General features: G+C 38.0%; 1 protein-coding gene across 2 annotated transcripts in view; it reads right to left on the minus strand.

Moving 5' to 3' along the window:
- LRBA (LPS responsive beige-like anchor protein) overlaps nt 1-22,730 on the minus strand; it is a 1,198,938-nt gene that overhangs the window by 129,435 nt on the left and 1,046,773 nt on the right. For both annotated transcript variants that reach the window (XM_082258080.1, XM_082258079.1), the window contains exon 47: nt 378-545. In XM_082258080.1, coding sequence (XP_082114206.1) covers nt 378-545 — 168 coding nt within the window. The remainder of the gene's footprint in view (nt 1-377; nt 546-22,730) is intronic.

Raw genomic sequence — 22,730 nt, forward strand, 5'->3', positions numbered from 1 at the left:
AGCACCATCTTCACTAAAGCTTCTTCATCTTCTGGAGTCCTCCTCCTTTAGCCAATGGCAGCCGGGAACGATGCAACTTCAAAGCATGTGCAATGGGGTTTCACCATCTAGGCACTACTCTTCAGCAACCGACAGATGCTGAGAGTGTTTACACAGTGCATGCACAGTAGGCAGTCTTAGTAAAATAAATAAATTGCTAACAAAACAGGAAAGAAGACAAAGATCCCTGCATCCACCTGGTTTGTGTTAAAGCGAGGATTTTTCAGATTTTTTTTCCGTTCAACTCAGTGCTTGAACGAAAAAAAACTGAACATGTATACCCAGAATCTATAGATAAAATGAAACCCTTGACAATGGTACATCATAGATGAACATACCTCTCTCAGGACAGGATCGGTAATAGAACTCAGATTCACAGCCCCCTCATAAGTAAGGTAGTAGAACACATTTAGTGCTCGAACAGCTTCTGGTCCCTGCTGCTTGTAGCCAAATATAAGATCAATCCATTGGTGGAGCTGGCAAGACACAAACTCACTTTCCAAAGCCTGCAATAAAGAGAGACAATGATATGTCACAGCAAAATATGTATAACACTTTAGTAAACATTTATACCTTCACCAATTAGCCTAAGCCTTACTTTATTAGGGTTATTGCAATGTTGGTAATTAGATGCCACTGCAATTAGCACAGGACTGTGTGAATATTGTAACGATAAAATAAAAACTGCATTTAACAAGTTAAGGCTATAGTTCGGTAATACGTTTAAGGCTCCATTCACACCTGGGCGTTTTCAGCTCCAAAAACGCTCAAAAGAAACGCTTCCAAAACGCCCAACAAGTAAAACCCCATTCATTTAAATGGCCCCTGTTCACATGTGAGCGTTTTGCAAAACGCCTGTAGCTGAAAAAAGTACATGAGCTTCTTTTTGGGCTGATTACCAGCGTTTTTGATAGATGTCAATGAAAAACGCCTGAAAAAATTGCGGTAAAATCGCGGTAAAAATCGCAGTAAAATCGCGGTAAAAAACGCTACGCTCAAGTGTGAATTCAGCCTTAGGGAAAGGTCAAGAGTAAAATGGCCACAGCTGATATTCTTCATCAGGAATGTGCTGTCATGTTATACTACTGAGTTATATTGCATATCCATAAATAATTAAAAAAAAAAAAAGTTAAGAGTGAAGTGGCTGTTAAGTGTAGGAAGGTGGGTGGGAGTAGGTTTCAAGTGTTGGAGTAGGCCACATAACAATTAGATTGTACAGTCTTCTTTAGATTTAACAAATCTAGCAGGATAACCTACCTACACTATCCAATCAATCTGTATTGTATCCAACTACGAAGCCCTATATAGTTGTCACTAGATCTAACATGATACAAACTGATAGAAACATGATAGAAATCACTTTTAAAGCCACCCCCTTGTATTTCTAGCAATGGCCAACTAGAGTAAGGACAGATGGTTCATGTAGCATTTACTTCCTGGAATCCATCTGTTCTTAGCTAAGGCATGCAGGTAGGAGGGTGTGCTTAGCTGAGAAAACCCCCTCCTCCCCTCCTGGGATGCCTGACGTTTTGGCCTAGGCCAGAAACCATGAAGCAACTAAAGGAATGTAAAAAAAAAAAAAAAAAAAAGTAAATGCAATTTACCTTTCCCATCTATTCGCTAAGGCTACCAGCAGAAGAATATACAATTGTATATTTTGTTTTAGATGTACCAAAACTGTTAGGCCCCTTTCACACTTATGCGTCGCAATTTTACCGCGATTTTGCCGCGATTTTGCGGCGCGATTTTGAAAGCAATGGCAAGGCTATATGCCTCAAAACACATTAAAATCGTGGCAAAGTAGTGCAGGAACTACTTTGAAGTCGGTGCGACTTCAAAACGCACTGATATGAATGGGGCTCATTGAAACTAATGGAAAATGACTTGTCATGCGATTTTACGGTCCAAAATCGCGGGACAAGTCGCACTAGTGTGAATGGGGCCTTATTGGATAACCTATGTAAAAAATTCATTCAGTTCATATTGTATCCAAGCAAATAACCCTCCCACAATGAAACTGTGATCTAAGGAGAAATGGACAGTCAGAATGCAATATGTGTGGTGAGTGTATGTTTAGAGGGCCAAAGAAGGAAGTCAGATCAATTCTGCTTGTTGAGTTATAGGTCTACAGGTTTACCACAGATATACAACAAATTTCAGCCACTATTGGCCCTGGAGAGAGGTGCCTAGCTGCAGGTGTACAGGAACCTAAGGGCCCTTTCACACAGGGCTTTCCGATCAGGTCCACCTGTAAGTTTTTCAGGTGGACCTGATCAGATGCTCCATTCACCACTATTGGGCAGCTGATGTCAACGGTGACATTTCCACTGACACCAGCTGCCATGCGATCCGATCCGGTCCATGAAATCCAGACGGATGGTAACCCTATTTTCCATCCGTCTGGTGGATCGGATGAAAATGGACAGGCGGTCCGTTTTCATCTGATCTCCCCATAGAAGAGAGCAGGGCTCTGACAGTTCCCTCTCAGCACAGTCATCCACCTGCTCAGCAGGGATCAGCGGATTGATCCACTGCTGAGCAAAGCGGACCCCACCGGGCGGAATGCCTGTGTGAAAGGACCCTTACTGTTCTTTGTTCTGTAGTGCAGGTTCTCAGCCAGCAGTCCCTCTATCCAAAGGCCATGTCTGCTTCAGAAATTGAATGTACAGTTTCATTAAATAATGTTTAAAACATATTTACCTAATATTCTTTAATAATAATTTAACATTTTTGAAAATATTTAATACAATAAGTACAAACTATAAATAACCACGTCAAAAGGTACTTGAGATATGGTGAAGCATGCCAAAGTTTAGTACATTAATACGGTCTTTAATAGTTGGATATGTACTATTTTAAGAAGTTGGAAATCATTATATTATCATACGCATTTACATGGATAAAGCTGTGGCAATAATGCCAATTTATTACAACCCTAATGTTTAAATTTTCTGTATGCTCTCCCTGAAAAGTCAGGTTGACATTACAACTGATAACAGTACTGTGTAATCAATACCAGGTATAGATAACTACTCAACAAAAATGATGAACCTCTTTCATTAACAATGCTTTGAAAATACAGTCCGAAAAGCGATACATAAAAAAAAAGAATGGTCTTAATTTGTGGGTGGCATGTAAGACAAAAGCCCCTAAATATGTTAAAATTACAGCAGGCTGCTTGATTGTCAGCACAGTCAGATGTCACATTAATGTATGACAAACATTAAACCATACGCTTAAATGGCAATTTATATCATTTAAATGTTTACTGCCAAAGCCCACCATTACTCATTTAAATGTGACTTTCTGACAGCTAATTTCAGCTAATTTTCTAAGATTCACTTAATTAGAACTTTCAATCAAACACTTTCATATTTCTGGCCTGGCTCAGAATTTCAGCTATTTATCATTAAAAAAACAACTCTTTGGCTGAGAACAAACAATATAACTAAAACGAAAAGTTACAAAAAAGCAAAAATAACAGAACAGCCAAATTCTATCCTTTTTGGTAAATTTTTGAATAATCCCCTTTATTAAAGAATAGATAGTAAACAAGAACAAGAGAATGAGAACAGAAATTGTTTTAATGCACGCAGGACCACTAACATATTGCTAGAAAATGATAAATGATTTGCCGCTAACACTCCACCTCTAAAAATATTACTTAGAGGTACATTTCTGCAGATTTGATTAAAAGGAACACTTTATCTAATTTAAAGCTTGTAATAATCCAGCTAGAACAAAGCCTACCTGTGATAACTATTCACATAAATATACTCGCAAAATTAAAACCATAAAACTCAGTATTTAATCCTATTAAAAATTAATACATGTATAATTGCTTAATAAGAGACAACCACCAGAGATCTCATAATTGTTCTGCAGACTATAAAATCATGCACAGAGCAGAAATAAAAGCGATGCAAATTCTCACAGTGGCTTGCTCTTTGACAGTGTTGGGTTTTATTTATTTTTGAGACTGAATGCGCAGCGCAAATTATATTTTACTGCAGGGGTGGCAGAATGCCTTTTAACAGTGTAAATGGCATGGCTGTGTCAAAGCTGACCTATACGTTTGTGTTGGCTTAAGTACATAGCATATATTTAAAACCATTTTAGAAAAAAAAAAAAAAAAGATGCCAACACTTATGTTTGGATATTTGGGTGATCCCTTCATAAATAGTCACAGAAAAATGCAGCGCTCTCCTTTAATAAAGTGCATTAAAATTCGAATGCATAAATAAATATCTGAAAACAGTGTAAAAATCATCTAGATATAATACATTTTTGTGAGTCCATTTTTTACATCACCACCTATCCCACGTGTATCGCACATTGGGCCCTACATGTGAGGTGGGCGGTGACGTAATCACACTGAGACTAGGTGGAGCTGTATATGCAGAGAAGGATTGCATTGTGAAATACTCATTTTTTACTTCTGAAATGGGAGTGGATTTTTATATGGGAATAAATACTTTTTATAAGCGATCTGCACTTTGATTCTTTCCTCTTGCCTCCTATATGATTGACACCACGCTGAGAGCCATGGATTTGGAATGTACAGCAAGTGGCAACGGTGCCATTTATAACACTGAAAAGCGCATATAGACCTCCTTTAATTACTGAGGTCCATTCAAGCAATTGAGAAGACACCCATCGGTGGGGTGAACGGAACTGTGGTAATCAGAGGCAAAATGAAAATGCCCCAAAAGGGCCACACAGTAGTATCTATTCATAAATAAAAAATTGCAGGCTTTTGAACCATTTTTTCAATGGCTCACATCTCAGCATTGTGGTTCCCCCAAAAGACACAGGTGTATTGTGTTACTAGTTAAGTGTGTTGGTGTGCTATTAAAGATGAAGAGCACCGTGACACACTGCACTTCATTTCAAGCACTGTGATATGTAGTAAATCGAGCATTGCTGCAACTAACTATTCTGAATTAGCTCTAATACAGAGAGTAGTTTAGTTCAGAGAGAGGGTTTTTTTTTGTATAGCATAGTAAAGGACAACCTGTGTGCTGCAGTGCCAGGGATGGGAACTATATATATATATATATATATATATATATATATATAGCGCATTGACGTGTGTGCGTATACTTGTGTACATGTATATGTGTGACATGTGTATGGTAATGTGTGAAGGGGGACCAACGCAGTAGTTTAAATGAAGCTTATTACATACAGTAATTTTATACTTAAAAATATTAAAAATTGAAACATAATAGAGTGACCGCAGAAAAAAAGACCAAGTTGTACATCTGGTTTGTCCCTTTTTTCTAAACTTCTAAATAAAATTACTGTTGACTGACTCACTACCTCTGCTGGAAATCTATTCAAAACATCAAATACTTTTTCTGTAAAATAATACTTTCTAAGGCTAGTTTTGAACTTTCCTCCAGCTAGTTAAAAGTCATGTCCCCATGTTCTTGATTTTGACTTTTTTTTTTTTTTTTTAATTCCCGTGTTTAGATCAAGCACTCCTTTGCCATTAAAATTTTGCCCCAATATTGAATACAAGCCAGTGGGTGGATGAAGCCTGTCTTTTAGTTATGCAAAGCCAGAGGTTTTCATTGTGCACCATTACAGCCTTCTAGCAGCTGACGTCCTAACAACCAATGACGTCATCAGTTGATAAAGAGGACATCAGGCGCCTGCATGGTGCCCTTGTTTGTCCCTCTCTGTCAGCACTGGGGTCACATTAGATGAGCGAGGAATAGAAACTGAGGGGGAGAAGAAAAACATTGAAATACTAGTCAGTACCAGTGTGCAAAGGTGTTTTTGCTTTAGAAGAATAAATCATCTCTAATTTTGGGTGTCCTACATGTGTGGATGCGGTTGTAGATATGTAAAACTATTAGGTTAGCCATTTACATTTTTGAATGGGGTGCCTTGAGAGTGTGCACAATTTTAAAGCAGATCTTCACTGCATCTGAGCACCACAAACCAAAAACATTATTTAATTTTTATTATTCAAAGCAAACTCCCCTATCCATGTCTCTATGCTCTATTTTGTTAAGAAATCATTTGAAAAACAACCCCTAGCATTCCTTGCCAAGGCCCTCTAGAGTAAGTGGAAATGATGTATGTCACACATTTACTTCCCGGAATCCATCCGCCCTTAGCTCAAGCATGCGTGTAGGAGAATGTGCTTAGCTGAGAAAATCCCTCCTCCCGAAGACTCTTATATAGGATATCATTTGCCCGGGCAGGAAACCAGGAAGTAACTTAAAAAATGTAAAAAAAAAAAGTTTTAAGTAAACATGATATACTTTCATATCTTTTTACTAGCACCAGCAGCATGAGGATTAACAATAATCAATGTTGATTGGGAGAGTTAAGTTTCACTTTAAAGAGTTTCTTTTTTTTTTTAATTTTACTTGATTAGAGCTCTACATTAACTACAGGTGAATAATAAAACAATTCATGTGTCTTCAAACTAAAATGGATACCTGGGCAGAAGATTAGAGCTACATAACCTGCAGGCATACATATAGAATCGTCGACAGCCCACACTCAATAGGCGATGCTCTATAGAACATTTATTTGTTAAAAGACATTTAATATAGCTATAGTATATCCTTTGGCAGAAGCCTATGCATTTCTCACCTAATACACTAAACATATCAAGGATTTCCTCTAACTGGCTTCTGTGTGACACAGTTAGTGTCAGAGCTATGTTTCTTTAAGATATCCATTGTATCCCCAGGTACCCTGGCTAGAAACCACAATAAAGTGACACTCGGAGTCTGAAACAAATACGCTCACCATAACAGATCGATTTCCAGTTTAATCATAAGAGAGTGTGCACAGAAGGTATGCAATTTTCTGTTATCCCCGCTCTGTTAAGCTAATAAGCTACATTTTTAATGTGAAATGGGATGTAACCATAAATTATACCCAAGAGCAATGCCTGTACTTTGACAGAAGGTCTGATTAGAAAACAGCTTAGAAAAAGGAAACACATCAGAATGAATCACCCACTATGAATCTGATGGCTTTCCTTCAAATGTTTATTTAAGAGCCAAAATGACAAGCTGCAGTTTAAGTTTGCAGGCAAGTTGTTCTATTCTATATCTTGCGATGCACACCACAACACTAATGAGTATCATCTTGCTCTGAGCAAGCTGTTAGCATTCGAGCATCCCAGCACAAACCTTACTTCCCTTTATTGGCTTTGTTAACCACTTCAGCCATGGACAAAAATCATTTGTACCTTCTAGATGCACATTGTATAAATAGTTAATAAATAATATAGAAGAACAATTTGACTCACTCTCGATCTGCAGAACTGCAATTCTAACCTTGCACAGGTAAATCTAGTAACCAGGATTTCTGATCTCCTTAATGTACATTGTCTGGCCAAAATAAAACACATATTCGTGTTACAAGCAAATTGATTTCTCAGTGAAAAGTCTACTGGTAAATCCACCATTCTAGTTAATAGATTGATCAATAGAAAATACTATCATGTTTTTTTTTTTTTTTTTTTTTAAATCTGACATGGTTGGGCTGTTATGGAAGGTATTGTAACCACTTATGAGAATTTCAGCACAACAGGGCTTTTACTGTGCAGTAGAAGTACAGTTTCATGTCAGCAAAGGGCATGAGTGAACCTCAGAGTTATGCTGAGAGCAGCAGTCTGGGTGTGCTGCTAATATTGTTCACAAAAGGACTACTTCCACTGGCAGCCCAGCCTAGAGTTACAAAGCACGTGGGTTAAAATTCAAAAGTCTGGATTACTTTTAAAGTAGATGTAAAACCTTAGATGAATGCCAGTTACCTTGTGATACACAATTGCCATTTTTTGCTTATTTACTCCTGTAGCCTCTTTGCAACCATCTCCTGTCTAGATCCATGCACTACAGCGGTGGCTGCTTTGATTTTTTTTTTTTAGGGTGAGTTTCCTGATGGTAACACCAGTAGACCATAACTGCCTATTGTACAGTGTCTCTATTAGATGGCAACAAAGGAGCACAACAGGAAGACAGGGACAGAAAACTCTGTCACCCTTTAATAGGAAGTGCCTAAAAAGGACCTTCCCAGCATAATCACCAGGTAATTTTTAAAAATGTAAAATTATTTTTAAAATCAGATTAGCATGTTTAAGCCAATGTGAGTTTTTAGTGGTTAAAACTTAAATATGGCAAGGCTTCTACATTCCCTGGACTGCTTGCACTTTTCACAAACAGAGCATTGCCACTGCAAAGATCAACAGACTTTTATTATGTTAAAAAGTGTTTTCCATTTATTTTTTATGTATTTTTGGTTACAGCTTTGTTATACTGTATAATCGGGGCATTTGCATTTCCTCTTACCTATGTGTTTTCATAAATAAATAATAATATAATAAATCCAACTGTTAATTTAGTAAGCATACTATATGTTGCAGGGTACATTAGAGGTCGAGTGAAGTGTCAAGTATAGAATGATGACCTTCAGCTACACTCCAGGGGATGTGAAAATGAACACCTTCCTTAATTTTACCCTTTGCCTTCACAAAGGAATTGCCTCATTAAGGCTCATTAAATATGTGTACGACAAAGGGGCACTAACATCCCCCCCCTGCAACCACTCGGAAAACTAACAAAACCAATCAATTGTTAGTGTTCCCAAAGCTGGCTCTGAGCATCAATTATGCCCAATGTGTGCTCTGAGGAAAATTTGTAAAAAACTAAATCCACTAAACTGTCCAAGAGAAATATGGTACTATACAATACGGCAGATTTATGAGAAAAATCAGAGGCTGAAGTCCAATTGTTAAGAATCAAATCAGGCTATGAATAGGTTGTTGTGTGAAGCAGCACACAGATTGTCATTACATTCCCCTGAGGCTCATTTCAGCCTTGACAAACTGTCTTAGACTGATATCTGTTTTTTTTAATAAGAACAGCACTTGAAATATGCTAAAATGTATGGCGTTCACGTCACTGCCGAACATTATTTCCAAGCATAATAAAAAGAAAGTGAGCAAAGCATACAGGAAAAATAGCATTAAACACTGAAATAACAGAACATCAAACTCTTTATTATAGCAAGCCTACTGACTGTAACTAGATGACTGAACCTGAATTTTCTTTTTTTTGCAGGAGATTTTTTTGAATATTCAAAACAAGGCAAATAAATTGCCTTTTTTCAAAAGTAGAAAATAAACTAAAATGAAATGTTAATTTCAGAGAGGGTGGACTGTCACATGATCTCCAAGAAAATCTGATAAACTACTTAAAACCCTGTGTTATTGTTATTTAGATAAACTAGGTTAACCTCCACAAAACTGACAACACCACCAACCTGCAGTACTCGTACTGGTATGTGTTCTAGAGAGCAGAGTTCCTCAATAATAGAAAAAAAATTAAATCTAAACTCTAAGCAGCTAAATGCATATACATGAACTGTTTAACATTCAAAAAGGTAAAACAGGTTCACATTAGGATAAAAACTCCCCAGCCCCCAATCACACTAACCTATTCTACGATAAACCCACCCCTACTCCGGTACTTAACTACCACATCTGACAGTGGCAAACTCCCATGGTGTTTGCAGAAATCTTGTCTGTTGCAACCTCCCACAGACGTGATTGGACTGCACTCCCACTGGTGGAGTAAGGCTCCATTCACGTATTATGTAAGATTGCAACACCTAGGGCGCATTACAAAGTCTTCGACAGGCAAACAGTCATGTGCAAGTATTTTTGTATGTTTTGCGGTTTGCCTAAAACTGGCCACACATGGATAGAAAATCGTTTGAAAAAGCATTCGATAAGCTTGATAATTTGACTTTAGGAACGTTAGTGGGCGCATTTCAATTATCAATTTTCTAAACATTAGTAGGGAAATTGATTGTACGTAGTTTGAAAAACAAACGTACAACACATGTGCATTGATCAACAAAAGATGTTCTGTTCATTTCATTGGCGATCGATAATATGTTGACAAGTTTGGAAAACAATTGGATAAAATTATGGCATTAACACACAGTTGTTTGACAGATATTTATAATAAAAAACAAAAGTTTTTTCCAACAATGTTCTATCCATGTATGGCCAGTTGAAGCTTCTGCTTGCTCCTGTACTTATTATAAAAGATTCAATAAATTCCTTTATTGTTAACTACTGAATGTTTTTTTCTATATAGCAACAAAAACATATTCTTTATTTGACCCAAGTTTAAAATGTACAGTATAGTCTAAGTACATATATCAATATGCTTTCAAACATGCTCAACAGGAAGGCGGAAATATATTAGGAAACATTTGTTAAGTTGGATGGATTCTCAATTAAAATATATCTAAAGCCCAAACTTAAGCCCCTAATTTTTTTAATTCTTTCTTGGGGGAACAGTTAAAATCCATCAGGTTTTTCATTTTTAATCTGTGTCCCATTGCAGAGATTTCCCTTCTAGGCCTGCAGACACAAAAAGAAGTGAGGAAATGTTTACAATGAGACACCAGAATAGAGACAGTAAATTTCCCTAATGGGTACACAGAGAATATTAAAAACCTCAAAAGGGACTCTGTGTTGCTATATATATTTGATGATTTTATAGCAAATGTTTTTGTTAGTTAGATTCTGTGTTAAGAAGCTAGGTCCCCCACCACGCCACTGATAAGCAAATAAACCAGTCCAATTGGTTTAGGTCACAGTGATGGTTAACCTTGGCACCCCAGATGTTTTGGAACTGCATTTCCCATGGTGCTCAACTACACTGCAGAGTGAATGAGCATCATGTGAAATGCAGTTCCAAAACATCTGGGGTGCCAAGGTTTGCCATCACTGGTTTAGGAGCTAAACAGAGGAGCAAGAAGTATGGGGAGGTGGTGTTTAGGACTTTTGAAACAAGTAGGTGTTCAGACAAAGGAGAGTTGTTTTTGGAACACAAAAAGGAAGAACATGTCTGCTTTAGACTTGATCTGAGGATTTTGGAGAAAGCAGTTCATATCCATAAGAAGTAGAGTAACTGTTAAGGATATTTATTGCATACGCATTGTACATGCTTATTTTAAGATAGCTTGTGCATGTTGTAGACATTTTTATAACTATGAACTGTGTAATGTGCGTGATGTATATAGGAAAAATAGCATGGAGGAAAGCTAGGCCCCTACGAGAAGTAGATATGTATGACTTGTAATTATTCCCTATGTATGGGATCAACAGGTGGATTGTATCAGCTGTGGATATTTTTAACTGATTCATGACAAATGTTCCCATACTTGGGTAATAATATCTCTCACCCACAGGTGGTTTAGTGAGATGTGACGTTGTGTATAAAGATGGCTGCCGCTTATCCAATTGACCATGTGGTTTTGGGGGAAGTGCAACCATGTGTCGCTGAACTCTCTCACAAAATGACCTGTGAGTGGTCAAGAGGAATTATTACATCCTGTGGGTGATCTCTGGTATACAGGACTATAAAAAGAACCTATAGCATGAGGAATAGTCTGTTTTTTTGGAGCTGTGAAAAGACCAAGCATGCAGCCAGGATTTCTTATTGTCCTGTTCCCCCAGCTATCCAGTGTAAGCGGTTGACATTCAACTACCAGAGATAAGTATTATTTGATATTTTGGGACATTGGCAATAGGAATGTATGTTTAGGTCGTGGTATTTTGTGTAATGTTTATGGTAACTTAAGTGTAAGAAGCTTTATGTATTTTGATGTCCAGTAAAGTTTTGTTTTATGCTTTTTATCAAAACTGCTCTTGGTGTGTTAATTTTAAATATTCACGAGATATTTCAGTGGCTGTCCAGTATAACTTCATTATAAATGCTGTTGTTTCCACATTTGATACAGAGTCTAACCCTTCTTTACTTGATCTGGATAACTAGATAGATTTAAAAAGTCTTTTAGGGGGGTTTTATATTACAGCATACATACCAACAAAGATAGCCTTTGGAGTTGGTTTACTAAAGTCAAAAAGTCTATGTAAGTGCAGTTACACTAGATCTGAAGGGAAGCTCTGAAATGAGGCAAGGCTCTGCAGATTTCTATCTTGCATGTTCTTCTCAGATCTAGAGAAACTAAACTTGCAGTGAACAGACTATTTGCCTTAAAGCAGAGTTCCACCCTGAAAATTAACTTTGCATCACGAGTTAGAGTAAAAAAACCTGAAAAAGAATTGGATAATTAATATTTTTTTTTGTTTAACTTACCTTGTTTTTAATGAAAAAAACTTACCTTCCTTACTCTTCCTCCTTGTGCGCCCGCAGCCCCGACGTCACTTCCTCCTTTGCATTGCATCCTGGGAGATGAGCGTCATCAATCCCAGGATGCAATGTGAACGAACGGCTGCTACTCTGATTGCCGATCGCAATCTATAGCGCATGTGCGAGATTGTGATCGACATTCTGGGTAGCCAGGAACCCGGAAGAGGGACACAGCTGGGGACACCACGGCTTCAGATGCCCAAACCGGAGATGGCCGCGCTCTGCAATCAATTTTAAAGGTAAGAATTTATCTTTATTCCATAACTCTAATGTCCTGTAATATGGGGTTAGTGTTAGGGTAATTGGGGATATGTTAGGATTAGAGGGGTATTTTTAGCTTAAAAATATATTTTTGTCCAGAACTCCGCTTTAAGTAAATCTACCCCTTTGTGTCCACTGCTGTAATATTCATGTAAACCGTAAGCCACAAATTGTTCTTCTAAGACCTTAATATGTTTGTATGTATGTGGTGATCAGAAACCCCCAAAGTCCGTAGAATACACATTTTTCACAAAGACAAAATTGATGGTCTTGTACAGATCTTCAATGTATCATCTGTCAACAATCTCAGTATTTGAGCATTTTAATACATTTATGACATTTTTATATTTCGTAAACCTTATCTGCATTGACTACAGCATGCCATATATGATAAAAACATACATAACTATAAAAATATTGAGAGATATAAAGCATTACAGCATTTTTAACACTTAACTTCTTCATTTTTGAGGACTGGTTTACAAATGCAGCAGCCCCAGTTGCCCCTCTGAAAAGTGATTTGTGGTGGATCACTTTTCATAAGGCAGCTGACAGGTGGTCGGGAGGTGATATGTTGAACCCTCCCTGCCTGCTTTAACCCTCAAAAGTCTGCACCACCACTTTAATTGGTTGGGTTCAACCACAGTACTGCCTACTGATTGCATTGGGGAGGGTATGACTTTTTTACTGTGATCGCAGCATGTTCACAAATCTGTTCAACTGCTATTGAAGCTTACGGGGATGGTAAAACTGCATCTCAACCACCTATATTTATCACCCCTGATCACTAGTATAAACTTACACAATTAACAATTAGGTTAAAAAATTATATTATTTTGGTAAACAAAAATGAATAAAACTCACTGCCCTTTTAACATTTACAGTAAAGCACATCTGTGGTCAAAATGTGAAATCCTATATTAGTTTCTTCATTGTATTTAATTTCTAGCCTACTACTATTATTCGGAATAATTGAGAAGTCTGTAAACTTACTTTGTGAAGTTCCTCACAATTTAATTCCTTGAACTCTGTGGCATTTACTCACTAGGGGAGAATTACTAAAATTGGTGTACACAGAATCTGGTGCGGCTTTTCATAGTAACTAATCAGCTTCCAGGTTTTATTGTCAAAGGTAATTTGAACAAACTGAAGTTAAACACAAAAGTTCTAAACTACAGAGGTGCTGAGAGGAGAAGTTTTAAGAGGTGAAGTTAGTAGAGAAATCACTGCTTGCATGCAGCAAAGTACCATGGGATATGTAGTCCTTGGAAATTGAAAATAAAGAGCAGTGGGGAAGCTGCAAAGCATGCAGGGAATCCAGGACATCGTGGAAAGCAATGGCCAGCAGACAGACCGAACTCCCAAAAAAGGAACATTTTTCAAGTAACTTACATGAGATTGTCAAAAATAATTATTGTTTGTAATGTTATGTATTGTTTGCAATGGTATTACAATACTTCGAACTAAATCAAAGTGTATGCTGTGACCATAAAACTCCTTTAAGTATTAGAGCTATGACCATAAGACTTTTTTTTTTTTCATTTGAACATACACGTTGGTTTAAGTGTAAACAGCATTGTAAGGGATTAGTGTATTGGTGGGAAGATACAACCTCGATATTGATAAAATAACGAGGCAGGATTTCACTGCAGAAAAAAGAAACCTTCTAGAAATGTCCTAATACATATATACACTTATCTAGACAATCTAAGCAGTAAATGGCCTGGATGAGTAGAAAATAGTATTTCAGTAATGCTGCCAGCATGAAGTAATCCAAATTCAATAGACTAAACTTGGCCTGCAGGCTCTCAATCCCACACACAGAGATCATTTTGACCAGCATTACCAGTGACCATGAAGGTATACTGATAACATCAAGTGGACTTTTAGAAAAGCTACTATAAGAATGGAATGTCTAGTCCACATGAGGCAGATCATAGCATAGAACTCCAGAAAAAAAAGCCAAATACAGTACATAGACTAATAGTGTGTATTCAAACTATTTTTTTCTTATTACATTTTGCAACAGGAAAACTACCTAAAACAGTGTAGTAATTGGAATATCCACCACTGAGCTCATAAATAAAAAATAAAAAAAAAGTGAACTCCAGGTTAACTTGAAAAAAATAAAAAAAGCCCTGCAGTAGTAAAAAAAATAAAATAAAATAAAACGCATCCCTCACTGGCACTGTCTGTGTGATCCAGTGCCACTTTTCTGGGTTAAAAAAACATCAATCAATCATACAACCCATTTCTTTTGAGCTTAGAGCAACAGGAGCACATCCTGAAGTTGCCCTGGATTAAAACAGGAAGGTGGCATCTAGCCCGCAGTTTTGCTTTAGGGCCAGTTCATACCACATGCAGTCCAGGGCGTTTTTTTTTCTGCATCAAAAACGCATTGAAAGTAGGTTATATGGTTTCTAATGGCAAAGTTCACACCAGTGCTTGCAGTTCCAGAAAAAAAAAAGTAGAACATGCTGCATTTTTCCTGCACTAGAAAACAGTAAAATACATCAACAATGCACTGGAACGCACCAAACGGCATCTAAATGCTCACACACATACTTATTTAAGGGTAAGAAAAATGAGGGAGAAAAATGCACTGGACTGCATCAAAAATGCGCATGCAGAAAAGCACCTGAACTGTATTTATATGGTGTAAACTGGTTCTTAGGGTAATATAAGGGCAACGCTGCACAGCCAGGGTTCCTGTCACCACTACAGCTATCTTTGTCATTTGCCTGCTCACTAGGCTAACAATACGCATAACACTGTTAAAATCTACTTCTAAGCTGCCTAAGCACCTCCGGTTTCCACTAGTGAAAGAGTTGTGCTAGGCAAAAAAAAAAAAAACCTGAAAGGCTCACAGAACACACTCTCCCCACTCTTATTCTGGTGTGTAGAGAATTGTGGCAAAAACAAGGCTGTGTAGACCACCAAGCAAGAGAAATGAGAACTGGTTTCAAGACTACCTAAACTATAAAGAGCTGTTTGACTCCTCTCAGCTATCCCTACACTCCTTAGTTATCCTGTTGAATTTAGCTAAAACTTACCAAAGAGAGAAACAAAAAAGTATGGCAATTGGTATATTTTGATGATTGGTGCAGTCCAATTATCCTATGATCTAGGCACTAGCCCTTGGCTGCCGTTATGCCAAAATACCTCTAATCCTGCTGCCTAGAAATATCTTTAAAGTATAACTAAAGGCAAATCTTTTGTTTTCATTTTGGATAGAGTGGAGAGGAATAAGAACACTTGTCAAGTTTTATGGCTATCTATGCCGCCGTTAGCAAGATCCACCCTCTCTATTTGCCCTGTTTACCAATCACATTAAAAGTGAAAGTAAAAGAAAATCCAAAATTTTGAGTTGTCCCTATAAAAGTGATAGGGGGGGAAATCTTCCAATAGGGACACTAGTTCTGGTGACCTAGATGTCCTCAAGGAATTTCCTTTATTTACAGGGATTTCCTCTCACTCCCTGTTTGGGACAGGAAGTGAAGGGAAAGCTCCGCAATGGGACACAATCACAAAAAAAGTCACAGGGGTTATAACCCTCCCTTACTCTATCCAAAAAAAAAAAGTTTTGCCTTTAGTTCTACTTTAAGGTAATTTCAGTAGCAGATCCTAAAATGCATTTAATGTTTAATTCCTAATAAATAACTGGACTAAAGTGTATTTCTATATTTGTTTGCTGATCTTTTTAAAATCAACGTTCATATCAATTTCCCATAAAAAGAGTTTCTAGAAAAGAAGCTTATGCACCATTTGTTTGGCCCGATTTAAAACCGATCCCCGGCTTTTGGTGAAGTTTAATTAGCTTGTTTGCGCCAAGCTCATCCAAATGAACTATACTAACATTACTTCAATAAGACATGCTGCGGTCTCAGCTGCATACAGTTGTGGCAGTAATACTGGGACTTCCTGTCCCACTCCTGGGAAAAAAAATAAATCGAGGTCAGCACTGATGACGAAATGAAGCAGACTGTCCTAGGATGGTTTAAGGCTCCATTTACACCTGAGCATACCATTTTTAGGCATTCTATGGGCATTTTTCCAGGCATTTTTTCGGGTGAATTTCAGATGTTTTTTTAAGCGTTTTTTGCAGGTGTTTGGAGGCAGGCATTGACATCTAACAAAAACGCTTGTAATCTGCCAAAAAAGAAGCTCGTACTTTGAGTTTCAGGCATTTTACTTCAGGCAACAAAACGCTCATATATGAACAGGGGCCATTAAAATGAATGGGTATTTGCTTTTTGGGCGTTTTACGAGCGGAAAAATGCTCAGGTGTGAACAGGGTCTAAATATCCTAACAAATCTTTCTATGCCAAAGCTTTCCAGGCATTAAATAAATGATGGGATAAGTGTATAAATGTAGCAGGAAGTATGTTGAAAAATAAATGCATTTTCTACTCCTTGAAAAGTGTTCTTTTATTATACAAACTCAAAAGTCCCGATTTGACTTGAACGCCCCTCGAATTATTCTCCAGTGGCAGTACAGATTTATTATTTTGCTTTTACTTTCACTACCCTAATGGTGGCCATACATGGAGCGATTTTTCATACAATGGTATGGTCAATAAATTTACTGTCTGACTACAAGAATAGTTTAATGCACCATACACTTAATGACCATATCAATTATTTACATTCCTATGATCTGATTTTTGTACAGACTGATCAGAATAATTTTGATTAAATTGATTAAGTGCTCAACATCAATCAATGACACAGTGTGTGTCTTTTCAATAATTCATATTATCTGATATTTTAAAGAATCATTTGATCTTTTCGTGTGTATGGCTACCGTTAGGCGTGTGTTGGCAAGGAAGTCTAAGAATATTCTGGGCAGCAAAGAAAAACAAATCAATCCTTCAACAAATCAAGCCTAACCTTTCACTGTAAGCCCAGATAACAAGGTTTCCTTATTATGGACATTTTATGGAAGAACAAACTCACTGGCAGAAAACAATAATGCAAGGAAGAGTTTAACAGAAAAAAGGATAAATACAATCACAGAAAGTATGACCATGCAACTGCAAAGACTCAAGGGTTTATTTGTAAAATATTTGTTGGCGGAATGTCACAAGCATTTGATGGCTGCACAAATGTTCCCTGTATTTTATCTAATACTATTACTTCCTATGATTGTCTGCTCCATTTAGTTGCCAAAGTGCAGCTTTTCTTCTTTTTTTTTTTTAATACCTCAATATCACATTTTGGCAGCTAGATGGAGCTGACATTTGTCCAACAATGTTTTTTTATATAGCAACACCTAGATGTGAACAGAGCCTTAAGGGGTCTATTTTACAGGCATTTTTGTGGAGGCATTTTTAGGTTGACAAATGACCAATGAAAAAAAAAATAACGCTGTAATCTGCCAAAAAAAGAAGCTCATGTACTTTTTCAAGCAGTGGGCATTTTGCTAAAGGCGACAGAAAGCTCAGATGTGAACAGGGGCCATTGAAATTAATGGGATTTGTCTTGCTGGGGTTTTTAGAGCTGAGGCTTGGAGCAGAAAATCACTCAAAAATGCCTACATGTTAATAGAGCCTGAAGTGCATTTTCACTTTTGCAGCCAAATTGCCATAGCAAACAAGATAAAATCAGGCAAGTCATACCTTGCGCAGTTAAACCTTTAATGAACAAAGTATTAAAATCAACAATGGCTGCACTCGCACATTTCATAGATTATATGTGCCTTGATTGCAGCCCCCATCCTGCTGAAGTTGTAGAACCACTCACATTGTGGCCAGTGATGCCCAGTGGTTACTCAGTATAAGGTATGAGTTTCACAATGCAGGCTAACAGGCTGAAGGGAGGCAAACCATTTAGCTGCATGTTAGAATCTTACTGGGCTCACTCAGGTCGCTCCTACTATCAGGTGGACATGTGTACATGTTTTTGTTGCTTTTTTTTTTGGGGGGGGGGTGTCTTTTGTAAATATCCTATTGATACAGTATGGGCTATCTAACAGATGAGGAACAAAAGCACAAACATGTTTTTATTTGCATTAAATACTGTAGCTTGTTCTAAATATATATATATATATATATATATATATATATATATATATATATATATATATATATATATATATATATATATATATATTCCTTGTAAAACAACATTAATAAAAAATAAATAAAACAAATTAAAAACGATGCCACTTTCTGTCCTGCCTTTTCATCCCACTATTTCTTAAGTTGGAAACATCAGAGGCTAGGAGAATTAAAAAAAATTCAAAGGACCACTTCTGATCTTCTCTGCAAGCAGCCAGTCACCAGAAAAGAATTGTGTTGTATTGTGCTATAGTCCCTTCCACTAAACTGAATAGAATACTAGTATTTCAGTGCTTTAAGACGAGTGTTAAATAGACATCACTAATGAGGCTCAAGTAGCTTGTTGTCGCTTTCATGCACAGCTTCAAAGGAGAATACACCATGACAGAATATGGCTAGGTGATTAGACTAAATGAGAGGCTTAATTAACTTGAATTTAAAACCACCTAAGTATAACAGACAAAAGACAATTTAGCTGATGGTACCTCTGAGTGTGAGGTTTTAGGAGGCCTCCTTCACCTTCCAATTCTGTTCATGCTAATGAGTTCTAAGTGTAAAATCATGAGCAATAATTTCTAATTTAGATGATTACATTTCTGAGTACTCTTTTGCCTTATGCCCCACTTCTCCAGCATATAGTTTATAAAATATTTATAGTGTTATATTCCTCAGAGAAAGCAGAATGTGAGTTAGTGAAATGCATGTTTCCCATACAGCAGGATATGGCCTGAATAAAGTTGAAAAATAGAAATAGCATTGGACTAACAACAGAAGGAAAGAAGGGATGAGAACAATAGAAGAACTCACATGAGGTATCAAAATAACATCAGGCTGAATTCTTATATTGCTGAATCCAAACTCACCAGAATATTATCATTAGCATCTAGATGTATTAAGCTATAATGGTGTCCGCTCACAATATTATATATAAAGAAAATTTGGGGAATATTAATGATAGTACAACCATTACCCCTCACAAGCCGCCTCTAATTTTCACTCTTCCTAAATATAATTCAAGTCTTCAGATCCAAACTTAGGCCATAAGGAATACTGCCAATGTCTGTCTTCAGCTTAGCGCATGCACTAGAGGCGACTATTCTTCCCTAGACACGTGTGTGACATTTAGGAAAATGCCTTTGGTATCTGTGCTATGCAATTAGGAATTTAATGAGGAGGGCCAAAGGGTTGGGGATTAAGGAGCTTCTTGTGCAAGTATTCTTATAGAAAAATTAGGCAATGTTTACTTTACCTCTGGGAGGTAAAGTAGTCATTTATGGCTACCCAGTCTTGGATTATACCAACATTCTCTAAGATGCGTCAATTAGGCAACACTTTAAAAGTTTGCAGTTTTATTCTATGCTTAAACCTCTCTTCTGCCTGATATGCGTTTCAGATATACATACTGCCTAAATATCTCTCTTACCATCCTCTAGCACTTAAGCAGAAGAAGTAGCTGGACAAACATCGAACGAGTTGCAAATTCAAAAGACCCAATAATGCTCTCGTAGTTCCACACTTTTGATGCCATCAAAGGTATTGTAAAGAGAATGTATGACTGGAGGATACTGACAAAAACAAATATATATGCACAGAGCAAAGTAAAAAACAAAATGCAACTGTGCCAAACACTTTTTCAGAATAAACATTTCAAAAAATGCAAACCAACCAAAACAATAAAATGTGTGCAAAAAGCACATATGCAACACAGTCGCAAATGACAGTATTGTCTGGGGAAGGGCCCAGTATCTATTGAGAGGTTGCTGTGTGTAATTATCACAACTTTTTGGTTACCTACTGTAAATGGATGAGGTGGATTAGCTGCAACAATAAACTAGTGTGCAAGCACAGATTCTCCCAAGTCTTCATGCAGTAACAAGATGTGGTGGAACGAACATCTGTCCGTGACTTACCCAAGTCTTACCCAAGTTAAGTAAACATCAAAGGGCTGTGGTGGATGTGAAAAGCTGTAGGCAGTCTCTCACTAAAAATCTAATCCCTATTGTAGGGGATGCCTGAAACTTGGCTTCTATCTTAGCGCAGAATTCTGGAAAAATTGGTTAACCAATTGAATATGCAGGAAATGGGATGGTCAGCAGTGGTAATCCTTATACTTCCTCAGTTCAGGTTTCTTTTCCATGATAGGCTGCCCAGGTGTGTTAAACTACTTCTAAAGGGATGCAGACACTGCAACTTTCCTCATCAGAAGTGCACCAGATGATTATAATGAACACAGATACTCCCATTCAGGAATCAGTCAGGAAAGCACTTGGTAGAACAGACATTGTTTTTTTCAGAATAGAAGGTGGTAGGAATTTGCAACAAATTTGTTAAAATCCTTGCAATGTGTTCAGATCACCTAGAGGAGAATTTATTTCAACCAAAGTTAAACTTTAAATACATCTCTATTAAATATAAAAATGTGTTGAGTGGCTATTGGAGGAAATTCTCAGTGGATTAGTACAAGGACTCCCTCTTCATGATTGTTGCAATGATATCAACCACACAAGGTGGATTATTGTGTCAGTAAGTCAGCCATGCATTGTGAGAAGCAGCAGTAAAGCACTAAAAAAGCAGGAAGCAGAGTCAGATACAGAACAAATCACAGACAGCTCAGTGCCTAAGTTGCACCTCGGCAGCACTAGGGTCATTGGTTTAAATCCCAACCCTGGCATCAACTGCCTGGAGTTTGAATACTATCCCTGTGCCTGCATGGGTTTCCTCCCACTAAGGAAGGTAATTGGCTCCTGTCTAAATTGGCCCTAGTATGTATGAATGCGAGTTCGGGACCTTAGATTGTAAGCTCCCTGAAGGCAGGGACTGGTGTAGGCACAATGTAGATGTAAAACGCTGTATAAAATTTGTCAGAGCCATAAAAAAAGACCTTTAGTTAAAAATAAATAAATAAAAAGGCAGGAATTATGTACCCACATACCTATATAATTACAAATATTATGTAGCACCCTCCTAGGTAGGTGCTAGATAGAAAGTATTGTTTTGGCTCTCAGAGGAGTGGCAGGCAAAAATCTATATTGCTCTTTGTTTAACCTCCTTAGCGTTATTCCCGAATGTGGCTCGGGGTTAACTTTCAGTACCAAAAGCGGTAACCCCCGAGCCACACTTGGGATTACCCCACAATGTTACTCACCTTCCCTGCGCTCCCCCGCCGTCCTCACACTCTCTCGATTGCTGGCACTTGCCTTCCGGTTCCCTCCCTGTAAGCGTTGCGGCGCAGGGGGGTGGAACCGGCGGCAAATTCAAAAGTGTAAATACACAAATGACATGATACAAAGCTGTGATCCTAACGGATTACACTGTATCATGCCATTTCAGCACAGGATTGCACCTGGTGACTTTTCCAGTGCCCTGCCTGTGCTTTGTGCCTGGAAAATTTTGAATGACCAAGGCGTCAAAAAAGCGCTCTTTTTGCGCAAAAGCGCTTTTAGACGAACAAGAAAACAGCGACAGCTAAAAGCGATTTTGGGCAAAAAGAACGCTTTTTGGACGCCATGGTCGTTCTAAACTTTCCAGGCACAAAGCACTGGAAAAGCACAGGCAGGGCACTGGGAAAGTCACCAGGTGAAATCCTGTGGTTAAATGACATGATACAAAGATGGGATCCTAAGGGATTATGCTGCATCATGTCATTTAGTGTATTTACATTTTGAAATTGCTGCCGGTTTCACCCCCCTGCGTTGCAACGCTCGTCGGGAAGGGAACCGGAAGACAGGTGCCGGCATCGGCTGGGAGGACAGCAGGAGGAGGACGGCAGGGGATCGCAGGGAAAGGTGAGTTTTTAAATATAAAACAACAGATTTCCATGCAAAAGAATGTACCGCTTTTAGCACAGAAATTCTGACATAATCAGACCGCCAGGGAGGTTAACAGGGAGCAGGATCTGTGAGTTAGGTCTGCTCATAATGCGATTCATCTGGTCTTGGGAGTGTCCCCATTGGCCCAACAGGGAGGCATGTTGGACAGTGGAGGAAATCTGACCATGGACACAGGCTTTGATACAGTCCCAGTGATTGGCACAGTCTGGATGTCTCGGTGCATTCTGGGGTGTGGTATAAAAGCCAGGAGCGCATGTGCTTGGGGTCTTTGGCTGGTGAGCAGAGTCCCGGAAGGACGGTGGCGGCTGCCTCCTCTTCTGCATCAGTTGGTGTATGGT

This window comes from Pelophylax lessonae, assembly GCF_965119305.1.
Source record: "Pelophylax lessonae genome assembly, chromosome: 1".
Lineage (NCBI taxonomy): Eukaryota > Metazoa > Chordata > Amphibia > Anura > Ranidae > Pelophylax > Pelophylax lessonae.